General features: G+C 36.4%; 1 protein-coding gene across 1 annotated transcript; it reads right to left on the bottom strand.

Moving 5' to 3' along the window:
* Window positions 1-5,557: 5,557 nt before the first annotated feature.
* On the bottom strand, window positions 5,558-19,639 carry LOC132557080 (uncharacterized). Its single transcript, XM_060221566.1, has 9 exons — window positions 19,388-19,639; window positions 18,102-18,451; window positions 17,066-17,289; window positions 16,724-16,887; window positions 11,231-11,248; window positions 9,917-10,174; window positions 8,835-9,115; window positions 5,707-5,937; window positions 5,558-5,607 (listed from the first exon to the last, which is right to left on the bottom strand). The coding sequence occupies exons 1-9, from the start codon at window positions 19,633-19,635 to the stop codon at window positions 5,558-5,560; spliced, it is 1,824 nt and encodes a 607-aa protein (XP_060077549.1). The 5' UTR covers window positions 19,636-19,639.
* Window positions 19,640-19,727: the final 88 nt, after the last annotated feature.

The following is a 19,727-nucleotide window of genomic DNA, read 5'->3' as shown; positions in this document are numbered from 1 at the left end:
AGTTTGCTAACAGGTTCAACTAGAGCTTGAACCAGGGTATTGAAAAACTCAGGGTCAGAAGTGTTCAGAATAACGTTTGTCTGGCCGGGGGGTGACGATACACCAGAGGGGACTGTGGGGCTGGAATCAGGATCACTATTAAGTTTTTTGGACACTGATTCGATAGACATGTCTGGAGAAGAATCACACTGTTGACGTTTGAATCCGGCAATATTAGAATTACAGGAAACTGGCGATGAAAAAGTTTGAGCTTGTTCAGGTGTAATACATCGCTTACCTGTAGGAATGATATAGGCACGTGCACCGGAGGGTGACCGTCGGTATGACCTTCCTCTGACATTGTCCACAGTGAACATATAAGGATCCAAAATATACGATTTCCAGACACTTTCCGTAGATTTTAGAGAAAAGTCCAAAATCCAGTTACATAAGATCCCGAGTCAGCGAAAAAAATGGTGGAATAAAGGTCCGGAAATCGAGAAATTACAAGATTTTAGTTCCCCGATCTACAACACCTGTGGTCAGTTAATACATCACGTGACCTATCAAGCGTAAGCTATCAGTATTTGGCGATGTTCTAAATCCATATACCTGCTGTTTCCCAAACTTGACATTTTTTTCAAAGGATCAAGTTAATTTGTTATTTCAAATATTTGTTTACGTAGCATAAAAGTCAACAACAACTGACGATAACAAAGAAAGGAAATTTTCCTTTTAGAAATATATATAAAAGACAAATCAGATTTACTTTTTTTATTTAAATGTGTTTTATTGTATACGACAGATCTGTGAGACAACAATTAATCACTGAACCCTTCAACAGGCCTATCATGTAAAGCATAAGGATTATAATAGAAAGACATTTTAAAAATTGATATAACAAAAATATTTGAAATTCTTTGTGGCATTTGTTCACAAAGTTTTGAGTTTCCACAAGATAAAAAAAATACATAGGTATCTGTATAGCTGTACACTTATACCCTTGATTTTACTCCAAAAACTGAAAGGGTACGCAGTTTAAGCAACATTTTCTCAAACGTATATGTGGTTATAAATAATCTTTATTTATTTTCCAACAATTGCGAAGCAAGTTTTTCCAACATATCAATCACTCTTGTTGGCCCGGAGGGAAGCATGCGAGGGTCTTAGTGTGGGAGGAAACTGGAAAACCCACGTGGTCGGGCAGGTGACCCCATGCCTTTTGACATCCATTCCGGGAATCGAACCGCGGACGGTGAAAAGCGAGTGCGTTACTACCCAAACAATGAGGTTTCCCAATCTTTCTAAAGTAGACCAATCTTTCAAATGAAATAACTGTATTGGTTATTATGAACATTGATAAGTTGCTACATAAACCACCACAAAAGCAAAACACAGTTTATTCGTTGGAAGGATCAGCCATACAAATAAATCAAAAATATAAATTAAAAGTATAAATTACACCGAAAGCAGATCTTCACCGGAAGTTATTATCTACCTTAATGTCATAAATTTGTGATTTAAAATCAGACCAGCCAATCGTTTTATATCTGCTTATACCAATTACAACCTTATACATTCAAAGATAATACTAACATGTTACTTAAATGAAGTCATTCAATTACACAGGGAAGTTATAAAATTAGACTCAACAAAAAGCGATAAGTTCCGTCTTTTCTTTTTAATCTTTGTGATTTCTCCATACGTACACGACACAAACCTTAATCAACTCATTGTTAGTGTTACCATACTTTTTGAAGCAATGGGAACTTAATTGTTAATATCTAATAAATGAATGACCAAACATCCATACACTCAAAAATGTGACCCAATTGTTAGTAGTTATCACAACACTAAAGGCAAATGGGGATTAACATCACTGCCATCGTCACTGAAATGGAATATCATAGAAATGAAATTATTAAATGTGTAAAAGTTTGCTATTGGTCATTTTTATCATCGATATTTCACTTTTAAAAAAATCCTTTACATTTAGGCCAGGGGAGGGGAGGCTTTTTGTGAATTACAGGAATTATTAAGTCTTATCAGATGAAAACATAAAATTATGAAAACCGTGCCAATGTCATTTGACGAGTCAGCATCAATGCTAGAATACACTACTCTAGACAAAGACCAAACGAACCTGTATCCTTCACCTGCTTTTCGGTTTCTAAAGAGAAAACAAAATCGAAAGCGTTTCAAAGTTATCACCCCTTCTTTATGTAGTAGTATTGCCTTTTTGTTGTATACACACCAACAAACACAGTTCAAAAGGGTTCTCCGATTTATTATAAATTTTACTTTTACCCTATTTGTGGAACAGGGCAGTGGGGTCACATTGACAGCTGACGATGTATATTAACTTTTTTATAATTTTTCAAAATTTCATCTTGTCAGTCAAGTGTCTAAAGTCGGAGTGCCAAATAACGCGCCAAAATGACCAAAACCACAATACAAACAACACTGACCATTGGCTAAAGAAAGAGGTACCAGCAGGATTGCTATAAACCAACCAACCGAATAAATAGAAATACTCTAAACATATATCAAGGCCAAACTAAAGGGAAATACGTATTTCAATTAATAGACGGACGCTATAATGTATACATGAACTGAAATAATAAAAAATAACGAAATATCGTCTCTGCCACCTTCCTGGCTGGAGTTGTAAAATTTCTTCAGTAAGATATCCTTTCGCATCCAGCTTCTGAAATATGTCATCTACTGAAGCATCAGCACCAACCTTCGTCATTATCCTCAAAGCTGAACCCTTCAAAGAAGTCCTGACAGCTTGACGTATGGTAGATTGGTTGTGGCCTTCAGTCTTCAGACACAAAACTTCTTGCTTCCAAATATCGTAGGATACTCCTTTTCCGTCCCCTGAAAATTGTGATACCTTTGGGAAGTGCTGAAGCATAGACACCGCTACGTCTTTCCCCTTTTTATCTTGTTCCTTCTCCTTGGTATCGGGCTTAATTTCAACTTCATAATTACAAACCGTTCCTGCCATCCATTGAAGAAAATCTTGCTCAGAGTCTAACTTCGGCTTCACTTTCATTTTCTTCATCAAGTCAACCATCCTGGTGATTTCATCGTGAGACAGTTCATCGGACATGTTGGATTGTGATTAGGTATATGAACAAATATAATATGTAACTAAGTACGAAGTAACACAGACTAATCAATGCCAATAAATACACAAAAAAGAAAACAAAAATAAACAAAGAAATCTGCATTGAAATCTGAAAGGAAAATCAATATTAAATGCACACGCGAAAAGTAATAATTAAAGACCTTCAAATTAATAAATGACTAATACAAAATATTAATGAAACTTACACTATATATAGCACGTCGACACACTGGACTGAAATCAAAGAGTGGTTAAAATGAAAAGTAATAAAAATAACCAAAACTAATATAAGTATATATAAACTAAGAACCTGAAGCTGCAAAATACTAGCCTAGTGAGACTACAAAGAAACCAAAACCTCCACACTGAACCAGGTAACCTACATTGCCAAAAGTATCAAATAAAAGCAATAATTTCTAAGAACGACAACACAAACGATATCACAAAAATTACCGAATGTCAAAAAATTCAAGTCAATGTCAATGTCAAGTCAGTATATACTGGATTAATGCTTCAAATAAGGATATTAGTAATAGTTATACGCATGCGCTGGGGATTATGCTTCCGTTGGTGGGGAGGGGGTGGGGATATAAGGTACAAATCAATCTAAACGTTCAAAAACAAAACACTATAAAGCTATGCCTTCAAAAATACTATGCTCCCTAGATACTACAGTTACACATGTTCACAATGTCACAACCCAACCCAACAACATAAATATATATATAAAAAACAGCAGTATACACCAATACGGTGTCCATATATGAATAAATCAGCACATGAAATCTATATAAAAGTTTACGCAAGGAAAAATAATAATGTAACATAATTTCAAAGGAAAAAATCACAATAAGTTCAAGATTATTAAATAAGAGTCAATGTTTTGGGGGTTTTATTTCACTCGGACGATAAAATTTTCACGGCTTCTTCGCGGAACAGGAAAAGTCTATAGATTATAGGAAAGTCAATGGATATAACTTACTTATATCCGTAGCAGGTCACACGGGTAACATATAGCTGGTCAACGTGACGTCATACAGGTGCGAACACAGGTAGAAATACCAAAAGACGATATATCTCAAAATTCCAACTCTGCACTTATTTTTGACAGCTCGACGCTGACAAATGAAACACATAATCGGACCTCTGGAGCCTCCATTGTAGTAGTGTTGCCTTTTTGTTGTATACACACCAACAAACACAGTTCAAAAGGGTTCTCCGATTTATTATAAATTTTACTTTTACCTTATTTGTGGAACAGGGCAGTGGGATTACATTGACAGCTGACGATGTATATTAACTTTTTTATAATCTTTCAAAATTTCATCTTGTCAGTCAAGTGTCTAAAGTCGGAGTGCCAAATAAAGCGCCAAAATGACCAAAATCACAATACAAACAAACAAAACACAGACCATTGGCTAAAGAAAGAGGTACCAGCAGGATTGCTATAAACCAACCAATCGAATAAATAGAAATACTCTAAACATATATCAAGGCCAAACTAAAGGGAAATACGTATTTCAATTAATAGACGGACGCTATAATGTATACATGAACTGAAATAACATAAAATAACGAAATATCGTCTCTGCCACATTTACAGTATGTTGTCGATGGAACATAAAGCTCGCATCTTCTTGGTTATTCTCAAGTCCTCCTTAAGATTCTAACGCACTTTGCTCGCATTTTTTCACCTGTAACTTTGAAAATAGGTCAATGTCATTTATCAGAACAATGTTCATATCCTTTCATCCAGGGATGTGTCTGCCCAGAAATCATGATCCAAGGAATTTTTGAAAAGAAGGTTTAAATATTTTGACATGGTTTTATCCTTGTGACCATGTAATTGAACCAAACTGATTAACATAGAAATCTTGATAGTCCCTCCTCCAGGTATGCTATTGGCCATTAGACGTTGACCTTGTGGTTGCTGAAACCCGTTGAAACTCGAAAATGGGCCAAGGATACATATTTAAAGCTACTAACGGTGAAATACTATGACTCTGTGCCTTTTAGCTATTTCGATAAGAAATTATTTAAATGGAAAAGTTGACCCCGATCTAGTAATGATGAATTTTCATACTACAAAATATATTGAAATCAAACAGAGATGACTAATAGATATTTAACATAGTTTTGTTTCTAACAGCATCGAAATGGCAAACTGTTTAAATGTCCATGTCCCAGAATTCTTTGCGATATATTACACTGTGTGCCTAGCAGAATAGCTTTTCCACTTAGAGCAAGAAATAAAGACATATCAAACACAAAAAAAGACATGCGACTACACAACCCAAAACGGTAACCATGTCGGGGTTTGATGAGGTGGCTTGAAGCAGCGGCCTCGTTGTAGAGTCCACACTAGGTGGTGGAACATCCGGGACTCTGTGACGACGACTAACAATCGTGGAAAATATCTGCTCTTTCAGATGAGAGAATTTGACGTCATGGTAGCTTTCCTCCGAATTTGCGACGACATAATTCTGCCCGCACACCTATAAAAGAGACGAACAAACGTTTACATTGTACCTCGAATGGAGACAAACAAACCGACATCGAATGTTTTTAAAAATTCGAAAAGTTGATATCAGTACTTGCCACATTCATAAATTTCAGGATAGGAATGTCAATTTGTGGTAAAATTTGGCGCGTTCGGGTCATGGCTGGGTCAACGTCATCGCAATAGTTAGCACACTCCAGAAATCTGTGTGAAGCGCCTCCTAGCGCCAGCAATTCTTGAAACCGTCTTTTTCTTTCTTTATATTCCTCTGTCTGTGATTCTACTACTAGATCATACTCTGTCAGCACCCCAAAGACAGGAATTTCTAATAAAAAAGACGTATATATAAACATAATTGAACATTCAGATAAGTAAGTGAGTGATCTTTTTATAACCTATTTATAATATCATATGGTGTTGACATTTCCTGGTTGCCATCTGTTCACAACGAATTATTGTGTTAACGCACTTTTAGAATTCTGAGGTATATATATGGTATTGTTATATTACCGTATAACCATTTTTTAATTATGCACACTTTGTTTTGAATAAGTAGTTTTCAAACAAAGAAGTTTTCATTCAGATTCAGCAGTTGTTGTGAAGATGAAGTAACAGAACAAGACAAAATCACAATGTCAGAAAATCCATAGAAACCAGATACACCTGCACCTCGTTATATCGTTCTTATATACCTCGAAAACCCCGTTTAATTCGAAGCAACTTTACACGAAAACATCTCACTTAAATCGAATACCCTGTTACCTCGAAATTTCCCACGGTCCCACCGAGTTCGAGATAACGAGGTCTGACTGTACATGTATTAACGTACTGTTTGTTAACCTTTTAGAAACGACTGTACAAGATTTTGTCTAATCAGAAATATTCTGACGTTTAATCGAATTCTACAAATATACTGAGAGTAAAAAGAAACGCAATTAGCAGAAAGTTAATATTGTAAATTAAATCCTTGACGTACACCCTTGAAACTTGACAAATGTGTGCATTTGAGTTAGGTCCCTATGGTACTGTATTAAAATCACTGATACATAACTAAACTGCGCATGCCGCTTGTACAAAAGAATAAGAGACAAAAGCACGATATCTCGAACCCAGTATAAAGGATTGGTTCAAAATCTGTGTGTGCAATTCTTCAGACATATTCGTCTTGATTTCCCACATTGTAAGCATAAACAGTTCACCGTAAAAATGCTACGGCTTTCCGAAGTTAACAGTGGTCTTTCCATTGCACTTCTTATGAAAGGTACCCAGCAAAATCAGGTCGCTAATCAATTTGGAGTCAATCCATCGAACATTTGCCGTCTCATCCAAAGACTACATTCCACCGAAAGGGTTGCAGACTGTTCCCGAGGCGGTCGCCCTCATGTGACGACGCGTCGCAGGATAGGGCAATGCGACTTTCGCACCTACGCAATCGCTTTTGACGACCACGGAAACAGCAAGGAACACAATTGGGCGTCATCATGTTCCAATTGATCCAAAACAGTGCGCACTCGACTGCGTGCCTTCGGTCTAAAACCGCGGAGGCCATATGTTATTGAACCACAGCTTAATGCGCGGCGACGTGCCAGACTAATGCAATGGCTGAACGCACATTCCGTAAGACGCTTCCCAATACAACGTTGGAGAAGAGTCCTGTTCTCAGATGAATCCAGGTTTTCGCTTTACCGGGCAGACGGCCGACGTCGTGTCTATAGACGTACCCACGAGCGCTATGCAGATGCTTGCGTGAGAGAGAATAACCGCTTTGGAGGAGGATCGGTCATGGTATGGGGAGGGATTGCGCATGGTATCAAGAATCCTCTGGTCGTTATTCAGGGAAATCTCACGGCCGTCCACTATAGAGATCAAGTCCTAGCGCCGAATGTTGTTCCTCTAGTACAGCAGCGTCAACTGACGTTTCAGCAGAACAACGCCTGGCCGCATGTAGCGAGGGTTTGCCGTGGTTATCTCGCAGCAAACAATGTCCCCATCCTAGACTGGCCCCCATACAGCCCTGACCTCTCCCCAATAGAACATTTATGGGACGAGTTGGACAGAAGGATAAGACGTAGGCCGAATCCTCCAATCAACGTCGCTCAGTTGGCGTTGGCGCTGAATGAGGAATGGAATCGTATACCAATGAGGAGGGTAAATACCCCGATCAATTCAATGTACAAAAGAGTTCGTGCAGTTACTGCAGCTCGTGGGGGGTGGGGGGGGGAGCACACACGATATTGATGGGTCCAGAACGCACTTCATTTTGAGTGGGGTACTCTTGAATCAACGTCAAATTTGAAAGGTTTACTTAACGTACACGAATGAAATTCTCGTAGATGAGTGGTCAACTATCTTCCAGTTACACCATAATCACATTCTAAAATCCTTTTCTTTTTCCCGTAGTTGACCTGGAAATTCCTAATTGGGTTTCTTTTTCCTCTCGGTATATGTCACTAGGCGATGAACGTTTCAGAAATCAGTCCCTATATAAACCGGTATGTGGCCACGGCTTTGTAGCTGAATGTGGTTGTGGGCTTGTTCCTGCTATGGTTTTTGACAGCTCTAACGAATGCCTTTAAGTGACCCCCATCAATCATGAAAGCCGTCTTCATACCGTCTTGTAAAAAAGGCCAACACATGGTAAAGGGTTATACCTAAACTCTCGTTGTTAATTTCATTCATCAGTTACCCACCTTAGTGCTGATATTGTTCAAAGGACTGTGATAAAAAAAAACCCGCTCAACAAAATAGCACATTCTAGGTTTATCAATTTCAAGTTATGTTTGGTAACGATGTTTTTCGAAGTGTTGAGATTGTCTCCAAATAACCTGTTGTACTTGTGAGTGACTTGTGTTGGAACCTTTTTATTACTGATTGGAAAAGAATCGACTGAATGACTCACAAAAATTGCTCTTTTGTCAAACTGAAAACTGGCGAAAATCACAAGGACGGGATTGGAATTTAACTTGAAAGAAATCAAAAAAAGAGGTTGGAAAGTTATGTGAAATTTAAAGCATTATAATACCTGTATTTCCATAAATGGTTACGCCAAGATTATAGTATAACAAGTTACTGTAAAATAGAGGGATTTATATTGTATTTTAATGCATATTTCAATGACAGATTCCGTGCGGCAAAGTGCCAATATCTCACCTCTATTTTGAAAATCGGTTGTAGGTCGGGCAGCCTTCATAACACACTTTATGAGTTTAGCAGGTACCTCACCTCTTGTCGCCGAGGCTATGAACACAACACGATCAACCTTGAAATGACATTCAGTGGAAAACACACCATACCGCCAACGCAAAGCTTCTACACCAAAACGCCTTCCAAATCTAAAAACTTTGTGAATGTTGGTTGAATTCTTTAGTTTTCCGTAGAATATTAGTCTAAGCAAGTCCGATGTGATTTCTTCGTCTTCATCTTGGAATCCAGTTAGGTCTATCAGAGTAGGCAAAGACCAGTCCTTTAGATTAGACGAGGTTACATAATTCTCTGATGCAATGCTGTAAAGTAAAGATAAAATCCGATTTCACACCCATAATCTTGTGTTTATTGATATACAGAGTATCACCAGTGCCGTACAAGGACGTTAGCTACAGGGCAAAATAACAGTTTAATTAGGAATCATTGTCTACAAATATCTGCCCTATTTCGGCAGGGCTGAGAACCTGTTGGTTTAAGAGATGCATCCGCCCAGACTAAAAACACTAGGAGTTCTGTCTAAAGAGTGTGACATACCAAAGTCACTCTGTATGATACAAGAAGGGCTGGTTCACCCGTTGTTAGTATCACGTGACCAGGTAGGTTGTAATTCAACCGTGTCCTGCACCCGTCACAATGACAATGTACGCATTGTGTACTCGGACAAAGATAATTTTGGTGATAAATTTGGCACCTGAATCCTTCATTTTAATTATTCGAAGAAAGGTTGAAAAGTCGTCAGGTAAAGTATTATTTCTATGGTAAGGTTTATCTTTTCAACAGTTGATTTCAAGATATTTACAAGCAAGTTTAAAGAAAGTTGAGCTGAACCGAAAATTCTTGTCAGGGCATGGGAATGGATTATGAATACGGGTCAAGGTCATGGCATTGCTATGTTTGATAAAATCGTGTCCAAGTATTCACGAACACCGTCCTCATATGACCTTACTATGAACTGGTTTGAAACAATTAAAAAAATCGGTATACAATATGAATTCAATATTGTTTTTAAAAAACGCACATAAATAGGCTGTGTGGAGAATTTTAAGGTAAAACTGCTATTTCACCTCTTTAATTCAATGTGTAAGCAATTACAGAATTACCATTGCATTCGAACTGTGGTCTGGTTATCACCCAACAAACGTCCTCCCCCTCCACTGAAGGCGAATTCCTGCCAACACTTATCTGCGATGGCGGCAGCGAAGGAGTTGATGAAAGAGGATTTTCCACATCCGGGTGTCCCAATAAATACAATATTAAGTGGACGTCTATTGCATCTTCCAACCTTGAATTTCAGGTCATCTATCAGTTGCGTCCTTTCTTGTAGATTGGCGTCCTCCATCTTTCGCACTTCAACGTTTCTATTGATTTAAAGAAATATTGTCTATGTAACATCCCTATCTTCCTGCATCAATTTATATATTTCCTTACTCAAAGTTTATCCAGGATGTAAATGAATCAAATTTTAGAACTTTCAATATTTCCTTGAAGAAAACATCTTTTCAGATTTCCTGTATTTTCATATATAACATACTGGAAAAATATGATAATCGTCATACATTGAATATCATTTTCATACATATTTTCATATGCTTATTCACTGATCATATCTACCGTCTATATATGATAAAGTTTGATATCGAAGGGCCTGCAAAATTGAAACCAGTTTAAAATTTGATGGGCTAATATGTGTTTTGAATTTTGAAAAGGATATTCGTTTATCTCGACCTCTATTTACAACGTTACCTATAAGGTTGGTTTTCCATTAAGTTGTATTATAGATATTATTTCAATTTACTTACAGTGAATTTTCTATTTCTGGATATCAGTAATCCTACATCTCCTAGATATGCCGTTGCTGTGATACTCAAGAATTTGTTTATCATCAAGCCATAGTATGACAGCTGACGGATGAATTCACAACCCAAAGGAATTGAAATATGTTTGTTTGAACTCTTGATCCTGCTCGGATTTCCTTATATGGTATGAAATTAGATGCTTGTCGAATAATGATTGGCTTCATTGATGATTTTAGAAAGAGACATCACGGATTTGGATTTCAACCATCTGGGATACTTGGTCTTTATAAAAATATTTTATCATTTTTTTAACATTTTGTCGTCCTTATATCATTTGTGTAACAGGTACGCAGGGAGTGCAGTTACGTTGATACAAGCTTAGTCATACAAAGAGTGACCTGTACATGTATATATGACAATATACAATAATGATTGACTCTTGTAATACAGATAATATACAAATGTTCGAAGGAGTTAATAGAGATATCCACTTTGTATAACGATATCCTAATATTAGTAACTATCCGTACCTATATCAATGTTATTTACTGTCATTACATATACAACACGGTGCAGTCGTTACTATTAATAACTTGCTAGCTACGTAAACATCTGCACCGGTCACAGTTATTTTTACTAAGGATCGACAACATATGCATGAATATACAATACTACTTATATTTGATATCTAAATTTTCAGCCTTACCACAGAGGTGCAAATGAGCATATCTGGTGTGTAGGTCCACTAATCATTTTGTAAAATTTACCTTCGTAGATCGATTCATTCCCACTCAGCCAACATCTTAAAAACATTACCTGCAGTTACCTGTATTTACCTGGACAAAGTTGGCTATAGTCTATTTCAGTATTTATGAGCGAATCAAATTACGTGTTCAACTCAGAATGAAATTTTTAAAAAATGTGTATGCAAAAAAATTTGAAAAGTAGTATAGATGAGGAAGAAGAAATTACTTCTTTTAAAATACATTTACATATTTGTCACTATAGAGACAAAGTTCAAAATCTTCATGAAAGTTAATTATATCATTTTATATAGGCATATTAATGAGTTGTTTCAACCAAATTAAATTACTTGACTTTTATAAACAACTAGATATAGTTTACTAATGCAATCATAACAGTTTATCAAAACATTGATTCCGGTTTTTAAAACATTTTTGGTCACTATAAAAACAATTAATTATTATTTACTCTAACTGTGATATGTAGAGAACAGTGTGTTTCCGTTAGTGTTTGCTTTTCTACCCAACAAACGTGAACAGACATATGTGAGATTTTTCACCCTCCTTTGGGATGCCATGACACATAGAAACTTAGCCTTTGGTCCAGAGTGCATAATGTTGGATTTCGAAATTGCAGCGAAGAACGCAATGAGGACAGTATTTCCAGAATTGACAATCAGAGGATGTTTCTTCCATTACACGCAATGCATTTGGAGGAAGGCGGTGACCGACAGCACTGGAACCATTTCGACCATGATGGACCCCGCACGACAAATAATGTTGAAGGCTGGCACAGCAAGCTGAACCGGGTATGCAAGAGGCCACATCCCTAAATCTTTGCAATGGTGAAACTCCGCCAAGGAATCCAGTCCACCAATGATGCCAAGATGCTGCAGTATCAGGCAGGAGGAAGACCATGTGCCAAGAAGCGCAAATACGGACAGATTGACAAAAGACTACAGACTTTCAAGGACAAGCTCCGAAACAACACAATGGATGTGATGTCGTATGCGGATGCTGCTTCACACCTGCTTCATCTAGAGTAGACTCAAATAACCTTGCTATGTTTGGATTTATGTGACTTGAACATATGTGTTTTGCTAAATTTTCCTTAAAAACAAACAGTTGAATGAGGATAAATATAGTGCTGTATATTATTTTGTGCTGCTAATACGGATACACATGATTACGACACAGTGATGTATATAATCAATTATGTTTGATGGACAGTGACTGTTTGCACTGTTTACTATAATGTCTGAACATATGAAATGGGATACAATATCTGACTGGGATATAATATCTGACTGGGATATAATATCTGACTGGGATATGATATCTGACTGGGATATAATATCTGACTGGGATATGATATCTGACTGGGATATAATATCTGACTGGGATATGATATCTGACTGGGATATAATATCTGACAGGGATGTAATATCTGCGTATTCAATAGCGCTGTGAAATACTCAAGTGTTACAACATGACTAGTTGAACTGTGTGTACCATTTCTGAAAACGATGTATATTTCATAGTGTTGTGAAATATTGTAAAAGTATAATAACACAAACTGTAGAACTTTGAGGTATCTATATCTGAAATATGAAATATGTCTAGGTGATTTGTGTCATATGGGGCTTATATTTTGTGTATCACAATGAAGATATTGACTCTTATAAATTAGTTTTTTTCTCAACAATTACTTTCCAAAGGCATTTTTCATATTTTCAAATGTATTTGTAAAATTAATAAATTATAATTATCTGTCAATATTTTCATTGAGATTCACAAAAATATATATCTTGCGTGACCCACAAATATTCACACTAATAAGAAATAGCTCTAATATATAATACTAGAACAATGCTACAGGTAAGTTTTTACCTGCGAAATGCCTATTTTCCCAAAACAGACTATAGCCTTACCTGTAATCAGTACCTATTGGTCTCCACCTGTGCCCGATAATGAAATAGGTTGTTTCCTGATTGGAAAGACACCCGTAGATCGGTCATAGATAGGACTTTAGACTGCACATAGTTATCAACCTTATCTGGTTCCAGGAACAAGATTCACAGTTTTGTTTTTACATTACGAGATAAAGGAAATGTAGACCGACAGAAGCATATACGTCAACAACAGGAGTGTATAAAACAAGTTGGGAACATTAGTTTCTTGTTGATACACCAGAGCTCTAGACTATCCTCTAAATAGGGGATCTTTAACTTTTGAAAAATTGTAAACAGATAAATCATACTTTGATTTAAAGTACACGAAAAATTAACGCATATGCTGTCTTATTTGTGTACAATTCAGTACACCACACACTGCACAGTGAATCCACAGAACAGCAATGCACAGATAGGTGAACCTATTTTAGAATGAACTCGCCTACATGTTTCTGACAAAAGGCGTCATTGTCATCAATTGGTACATGGCTTGGTTTATCAATTTTTTGTAAAATGTAAACAGTATATTGTCGAATGTTTTTGTATGGTTAACATCTTTTCCAGTGAACGGGGAAATGCCGTCTTGTACGACTATCTATAAAAACCAAACAGAGACTTAACTGCTTTCAAATGCATACAACCTTAAGAATGTTCCAACCTATTTTTAGCTATAACTCCTTACCTGAGGGCTCTGTAACACATGACGCGAAGATAGGTTAACTCATAACTGATTATTCGTTTGACGTAATGAAACAAAGTTAATGTCTCTGGTCGTCACACGTTTGATTAACATGTCGATAAAACAAATGAAGTATGAATACCTCTTACTTCAGATCTTGTCTTCGTTTTATCGTATTCAAGTTTGAACCAATATTATGTCGATATGTAAAGCACTGCAGGAACCCCTAACATTGGACCTACCAACCGCAGTCAGCAAATGAATCTGGTGAAGATGGATGTAATATCTGGAACAAAGTAATTAATGAGTCCCTTCTCTCATACCCCTAAATTCAAACAAAAGGCATACCCAACCCAAAAGCCATTTAATTGTCACTACATTTTAATCATTGAAAAACAGGTAAACCGTTACTAATGACGTATATGTATTAACGTTTGGAACCATGGCATTATCCTACTTCATTCAACAACATTATTTCATTCGTAACAAGCGCAAATATATGACCCTACTTCTCAATTTCTATCGCAGGTTTTCGTGGTAGGAATCGGATGAAGAAAAACACCAAATTTACAGTATAGATCAAAATAACTTTCATTTATACATCCAAATATTTACAACATTGAAAGCAATATCAAGCACATTAGATACGATACAAATTAAATTGAATATATAATTGTTTTGACAATGTAAATCACCAGGTATTGTTGATAAAACACAACATTTTGAACATAAACAATAAAAAGCATTCCATTGTTTGCTGTAACGGTTGTAGAAACCTTAAAACATATAAAAATGTAATCTCAAGTGACAATTTTGTATTTTAAAAATTCTAAGAATTCGTTTGAAAGATTTGTTATCGGTACACAAGTTGTCCGATTATACATGATAGAATGATCGGCTTTAAGGAAGAAACGAAAAAGAATTAAGGAGTAGTGACATTTGTATGATTTAAGTTATTAAATTAAAGAATAAAGCAGGATGCAACATTTTAAGGATGAAATCTTATCATAAATGATGATGATTCCCTTTTAAATGGTTTTTCTGTGCGTTATAGAAACTCTACTTAATACCAGCCTTTAAAATGGTAGCTATTTCTGCTACGTACATCTTAGACCGATGCAAGTATGATGTGACTGTTGTTGACAGTTTTAACATATGTCAGCAAGATCATTTTCCAGCTTATCCCAATTATTTATCCTTGAATTGTCTGTAGAAAAAAATCAATAAGACTAGGATTATTATGTGTAGAGAAATTTAAGGTTATCTGTATCAAGATCAAGTCTTCCTTTGACACCAAGACCTAAACTACATTAACTAATTTTCATGGCACACAAAAAGTTATATTAAAAAAAATCAAACAATGACAACAAAGTTGTTTCTAATACTGCGATGTTTCAACTTTCACCAAAGTAACACATATTGACTAAAATTATATTTCGCTAACTAATTGCAAGATTAAACAAAATGTATTCATCACGCGTGATATCAGACACAGTTTGAAAATATAGATTACAAAGCAAGTACAATATAACGTTATACCTCGAGATTCGTTTGATGTACATCAAAGGACCAAAATTATTTTTTTGTATTACCCTTTAGGTGTCGTACACGAAGTCTTCAATTTTACAATGAAATATCCCCGTGGTGCAGGCAGCGATCGTGAGCGTAACCCCTGGAGTATCGAGGATGCGGGAAGTCATTTTCCAAATATCGTAATATAAGGCAAGTCTATTTACCAAGCACACTAGAATAATTTAATTCTCCTCTGCCCCTAACAATAAATTCAATCAACCTAGCATTGTTATGATACTACCGGTACATACATCTTTCAGACACATTTGGATAAAGTTTTGATGAACGTGAATCAGGGTGCATTGTCATTAGAAGCAAATGATGATATTTTAGATGCACCACTTCGAACACGACAAAATCATTTATATAACTAGAAATTGTTGTTAACAATTTGGCGGGCTTTTCACTTCCAAAGATGAACTTTGAATCTTGAAACGTTAAGGAGATATAACTACATAATAACGAAGAAATACACTTTTTAAAGGTTCAAACATATTTGACCCCTGTGACCTTGAATGTCGGTCAAGGTTAATCATATTTGCAAGCCTTATAATGTAACATCTGATAATCAATATATCCCCAATATTAGTTCTCTAGACCTTGTGAAACTTGACAAGAAGATTGTTGAACACTGGTACCCTATTTTGTATATTTGAACCTTTGGGAAACCGGAAGTCGACATTTTGAGGGAAGTTTTCCTTATGACGATTACTAGGAAGTCTCCACAGAAGGTTTATAATCAATTTTCATCATTGTATGCCTTCTAGAAATTGAGAAAAAAAAATTTCAAATTTGTTAAATTTTGAAAACTTTACCCAACACCGAGCTTTTTTATTCGACATATTCTCTGATAACATGTCATAACAAAAATATAGATAAGGAAATTCTCTACAATTAATATAATTGCACATTCTCTGTATAATCAACGGTTTCGAGATATTGCCGTTTTAAAGTTTTTAACTTATGACGTCATGGCGGCCATATTGGATTTTTGACCTACTTAAAAAATCTGCATCGTCACCTTCCAGTATGTACCTATAACATAGTCAATACATATTAGGTGTGGTCTTTACCGTTTAAAAGATTACGAACCCACAAAGCTCGGAAGAAAAATAATAATAATAAGAAGAAGAAGAAACATAACAAAAACAATAGGTCTTTTCACTATTTGGTGAAAAGACCTAATGAAAGGACAATCATACTTGAAAAAAGAGTTATTATTATGCAAAAAAAAACATTAACCAATTGCTGGGACCTTTCCCCACTGAAAAAGTTGATCATCCAGTAATCCTCGTTCGGGTTGGCGACTTGGTAGTTACGCCCACACACCTGTAATTATTTTTAAAAATGTATTAGTAAAAATTGGTTTTGGTTTCACGAGAGATCTTTCATGCAAAATATAAGCGTAGGACATACATTCCACTTGAATTGGAACCATTGTAATTTAATTATACAAACACACACATATATACATGTGTATGTAAGTAATGAATAAACATATACTCACCACATTCATGAATCTTAGGATAGGGACGTCAATATCCGGCAGAGTTTGGTTTGTCCGGGTCGATAAAGGGTCAATTTCGTCACAATAGTTGGCGCACTGAGCAAACCGGTGACTAGCACCCACCAGCGACAGGCTTTCGATGAACCCCTGTTTAATATCCTTGAATTCTGTACTAGATTCGTCGACTTCGTCGAACTTTGTCAAGTTTCCAAAAACTGGGACTTCTGAGGGACATAAAAATACTGTTACATTTTCTCGGAGCACAAGCTTATTATACATAATAATGATAAAGTTGTCCAACTGGATTCTGGAGGGCAAGTCTCATAATGGATGCTTATAAATTACAGTCATCATAGTGATCTCATTGAGAAATATTGTGTTAACTTCGTGTTAGTTTGCTTGTTTTTGTATACCTTGTTCTCACTTGAGAGCGTGACATTTATTATCAAGATTGATCAATATTTACATGGCGGTTGTCGTCGATGAAGCAGAAAATGCTTACTCTTCCGGAACACCTGGTCGTATTCTAGCTTTTTTCATTAGTCTTCGTGTATTTTTTCTTTTGTATTTAGTTTGCCCTAGTGGGTTTTTTTTCATTATGTGTATGTTGACATTTTGCATTATGTTTTATGTTTTATCTCTAGTTTTATTGAAATTGAGTTTGAATTGAACAATGACAGAAACATCGAGCTAATTTTCTTGCTTTTTTGCAATGGTCTCCTTGTAAGTCTTTCATTTGGTAATGTGTTGCCCTCGATTTACCCAAATGCTTCGGAAATGCCATCTATAATAACGATATCTTCCGGTGAAGGAAGTGCAGAAATATTAGTTCAAGTCTTGCTTAGAAACGAGTACGCATATCCCAGGGTATAAAAAGATATAAAAGGGCATAAAAGGCCTGCATCCTGACAAACTGGTCATGATAAATTTCCATGACAGTGCAATGCTATAAACTATTCAAAGGAAAGTTAAGTGAACACACCATGAATCAAGGTAGTTTTATATTTGACGAAGTCCTTCTCTCCAAATAGCTTACCTCTTTTATACTGATCACCTTGCGATCGTGCAGCTTTCATTACAGACTGAATAAGATTTCTTGGTATAGGTTGGGTTGCCGAAGCAACCACGATGATGCGATCTACTTTATTGCTGGCTTCTGTGTACACTTTCCCATATTTTGACCGCAATCCTGTCACGCCGTTTTCCTTCCCGAATCGAAACACAGAATGTAAATTCTCATTATCTCGTAACTGGCCATAAAATATTAATCTGAGGATTTCCTCAGTAATCTCGGAATCTTCGTCTCCAAACCCAGATATGTCTGTCAGCGTTGGACAGGCATATCCCTGAAGTCGTTTTGATGTAACATAGTCAGCTGCCTTAAAACTGCAAATATAAAATGAGCCATTTTGTGTATATGGTTTCCGTTAAAAGTTTTAACTTTCAAAACTAAATGTTTTATTAAAACGCACTCTTAGCGATGTCGTCCTGGAATGGGACGTAATAATTGTTCCGGCTGCCCTATTTGGTGATCGTAAATGGTGAGTGTCTGTCCGATTGAAGAAGGTTATGTGTTGTAACAATGTCGTTGAAATATCATTTTGGGGATCATTTCTTGTCACTTATAATTGAATTAGATACACGATGACAAGTTAAGACAGCTCTCAGTGTGATAGTACAATAAAAGTGCCCCTTGTTAACCACAAACAGGTAGCAGATAAGATTTGTACCATTCCACGATTCGTAAGAAGCGACTGAATATGGTACGAGATATTTAATTTTACGAGACTTGTAAATATGGTATCTGATATTTCACCCTCAGATCCTACATAATGTACGAAATATAGTATCTGATACTTCATCTTAACATTAGCTAAGATTTGTTATTACGTTGAGAGTCGGTCGCCTTCGTAAGAAGGCTTTACGTTCTGTTATCTAGCATACCACAAAATAATGGTTACTATTTCTGTCCTATCGCTCAGAATTTCAATAGTACAAACCACTGGTTTACCCTTTGTCTGGATAATGAATGTGATCTGGTTTCGTGTCAGACTGGGCGTCTTCAGTGTGGTAGCACTATAAATTTGGTATTAGTTCCCATCTAAGGAGGCTTACCTGAACGCTTTGCAGTCCCCAGAAACCACAAGCGTTTGGGTCAAATACATAATGAAGATGTCCCAATATGACAGCAATTGTGAACAGAACATTTATCATTATAAACCCAGTCAAATACATCCATCCCTGGACGGACATAGTCTTTATAAGCCCTTAGCTATTGCGAGGTTGCAAGGCAAAGAAGAGCGTCAATAGACAAGCGGAAACCTTTTGATCCGGATCGTAGTTTGTCTGGACGTCCCTGTTCCACTGCCTTCCTGTCCGCTGATGGCATATTCCCGCCAATAATCATCTGCTATAGACGCTGCAATGGAATTGATGAACGACGACTTTCCACATCCCGGCATGCCGATGAACACGATGTTCAAGGGATGACGACCGTCTTCTGTTTTTCCCAAGACGTCCTTCAGTTTCGTTATCAGGGTGATTCGTTCATTAATTAGGTTTGACTCCATTGCAAATCTTCAAAGAAAATAACAAATATGGTTGTAAGATATCAAAGCGACTATAATGTTAAAAACACTACAAGAAAACGGTATAAAACTTT

Source organism: Ylistrum balloti, unplaced genomic scaffold, assembly GCF_031769215.1.
Source record: "Ylistrum balloti isolate Yb309-2 unplaced genomic scaffold, AGI_CSIRO_Ybal_v1 Utg370622, whole genome shotgun sequence".
Classification (NCBI taxonomy): Eukaryota; Metazoa; Mollusca; class Bivalvia; order Pectinida; family Pectinidae; genus Ylistrum; species Ylistrum balloti.
Note: the sequence above shows the minus strand (reverse complement) of the source record. Positions and strands in the feature narration are given on the sequence as shown.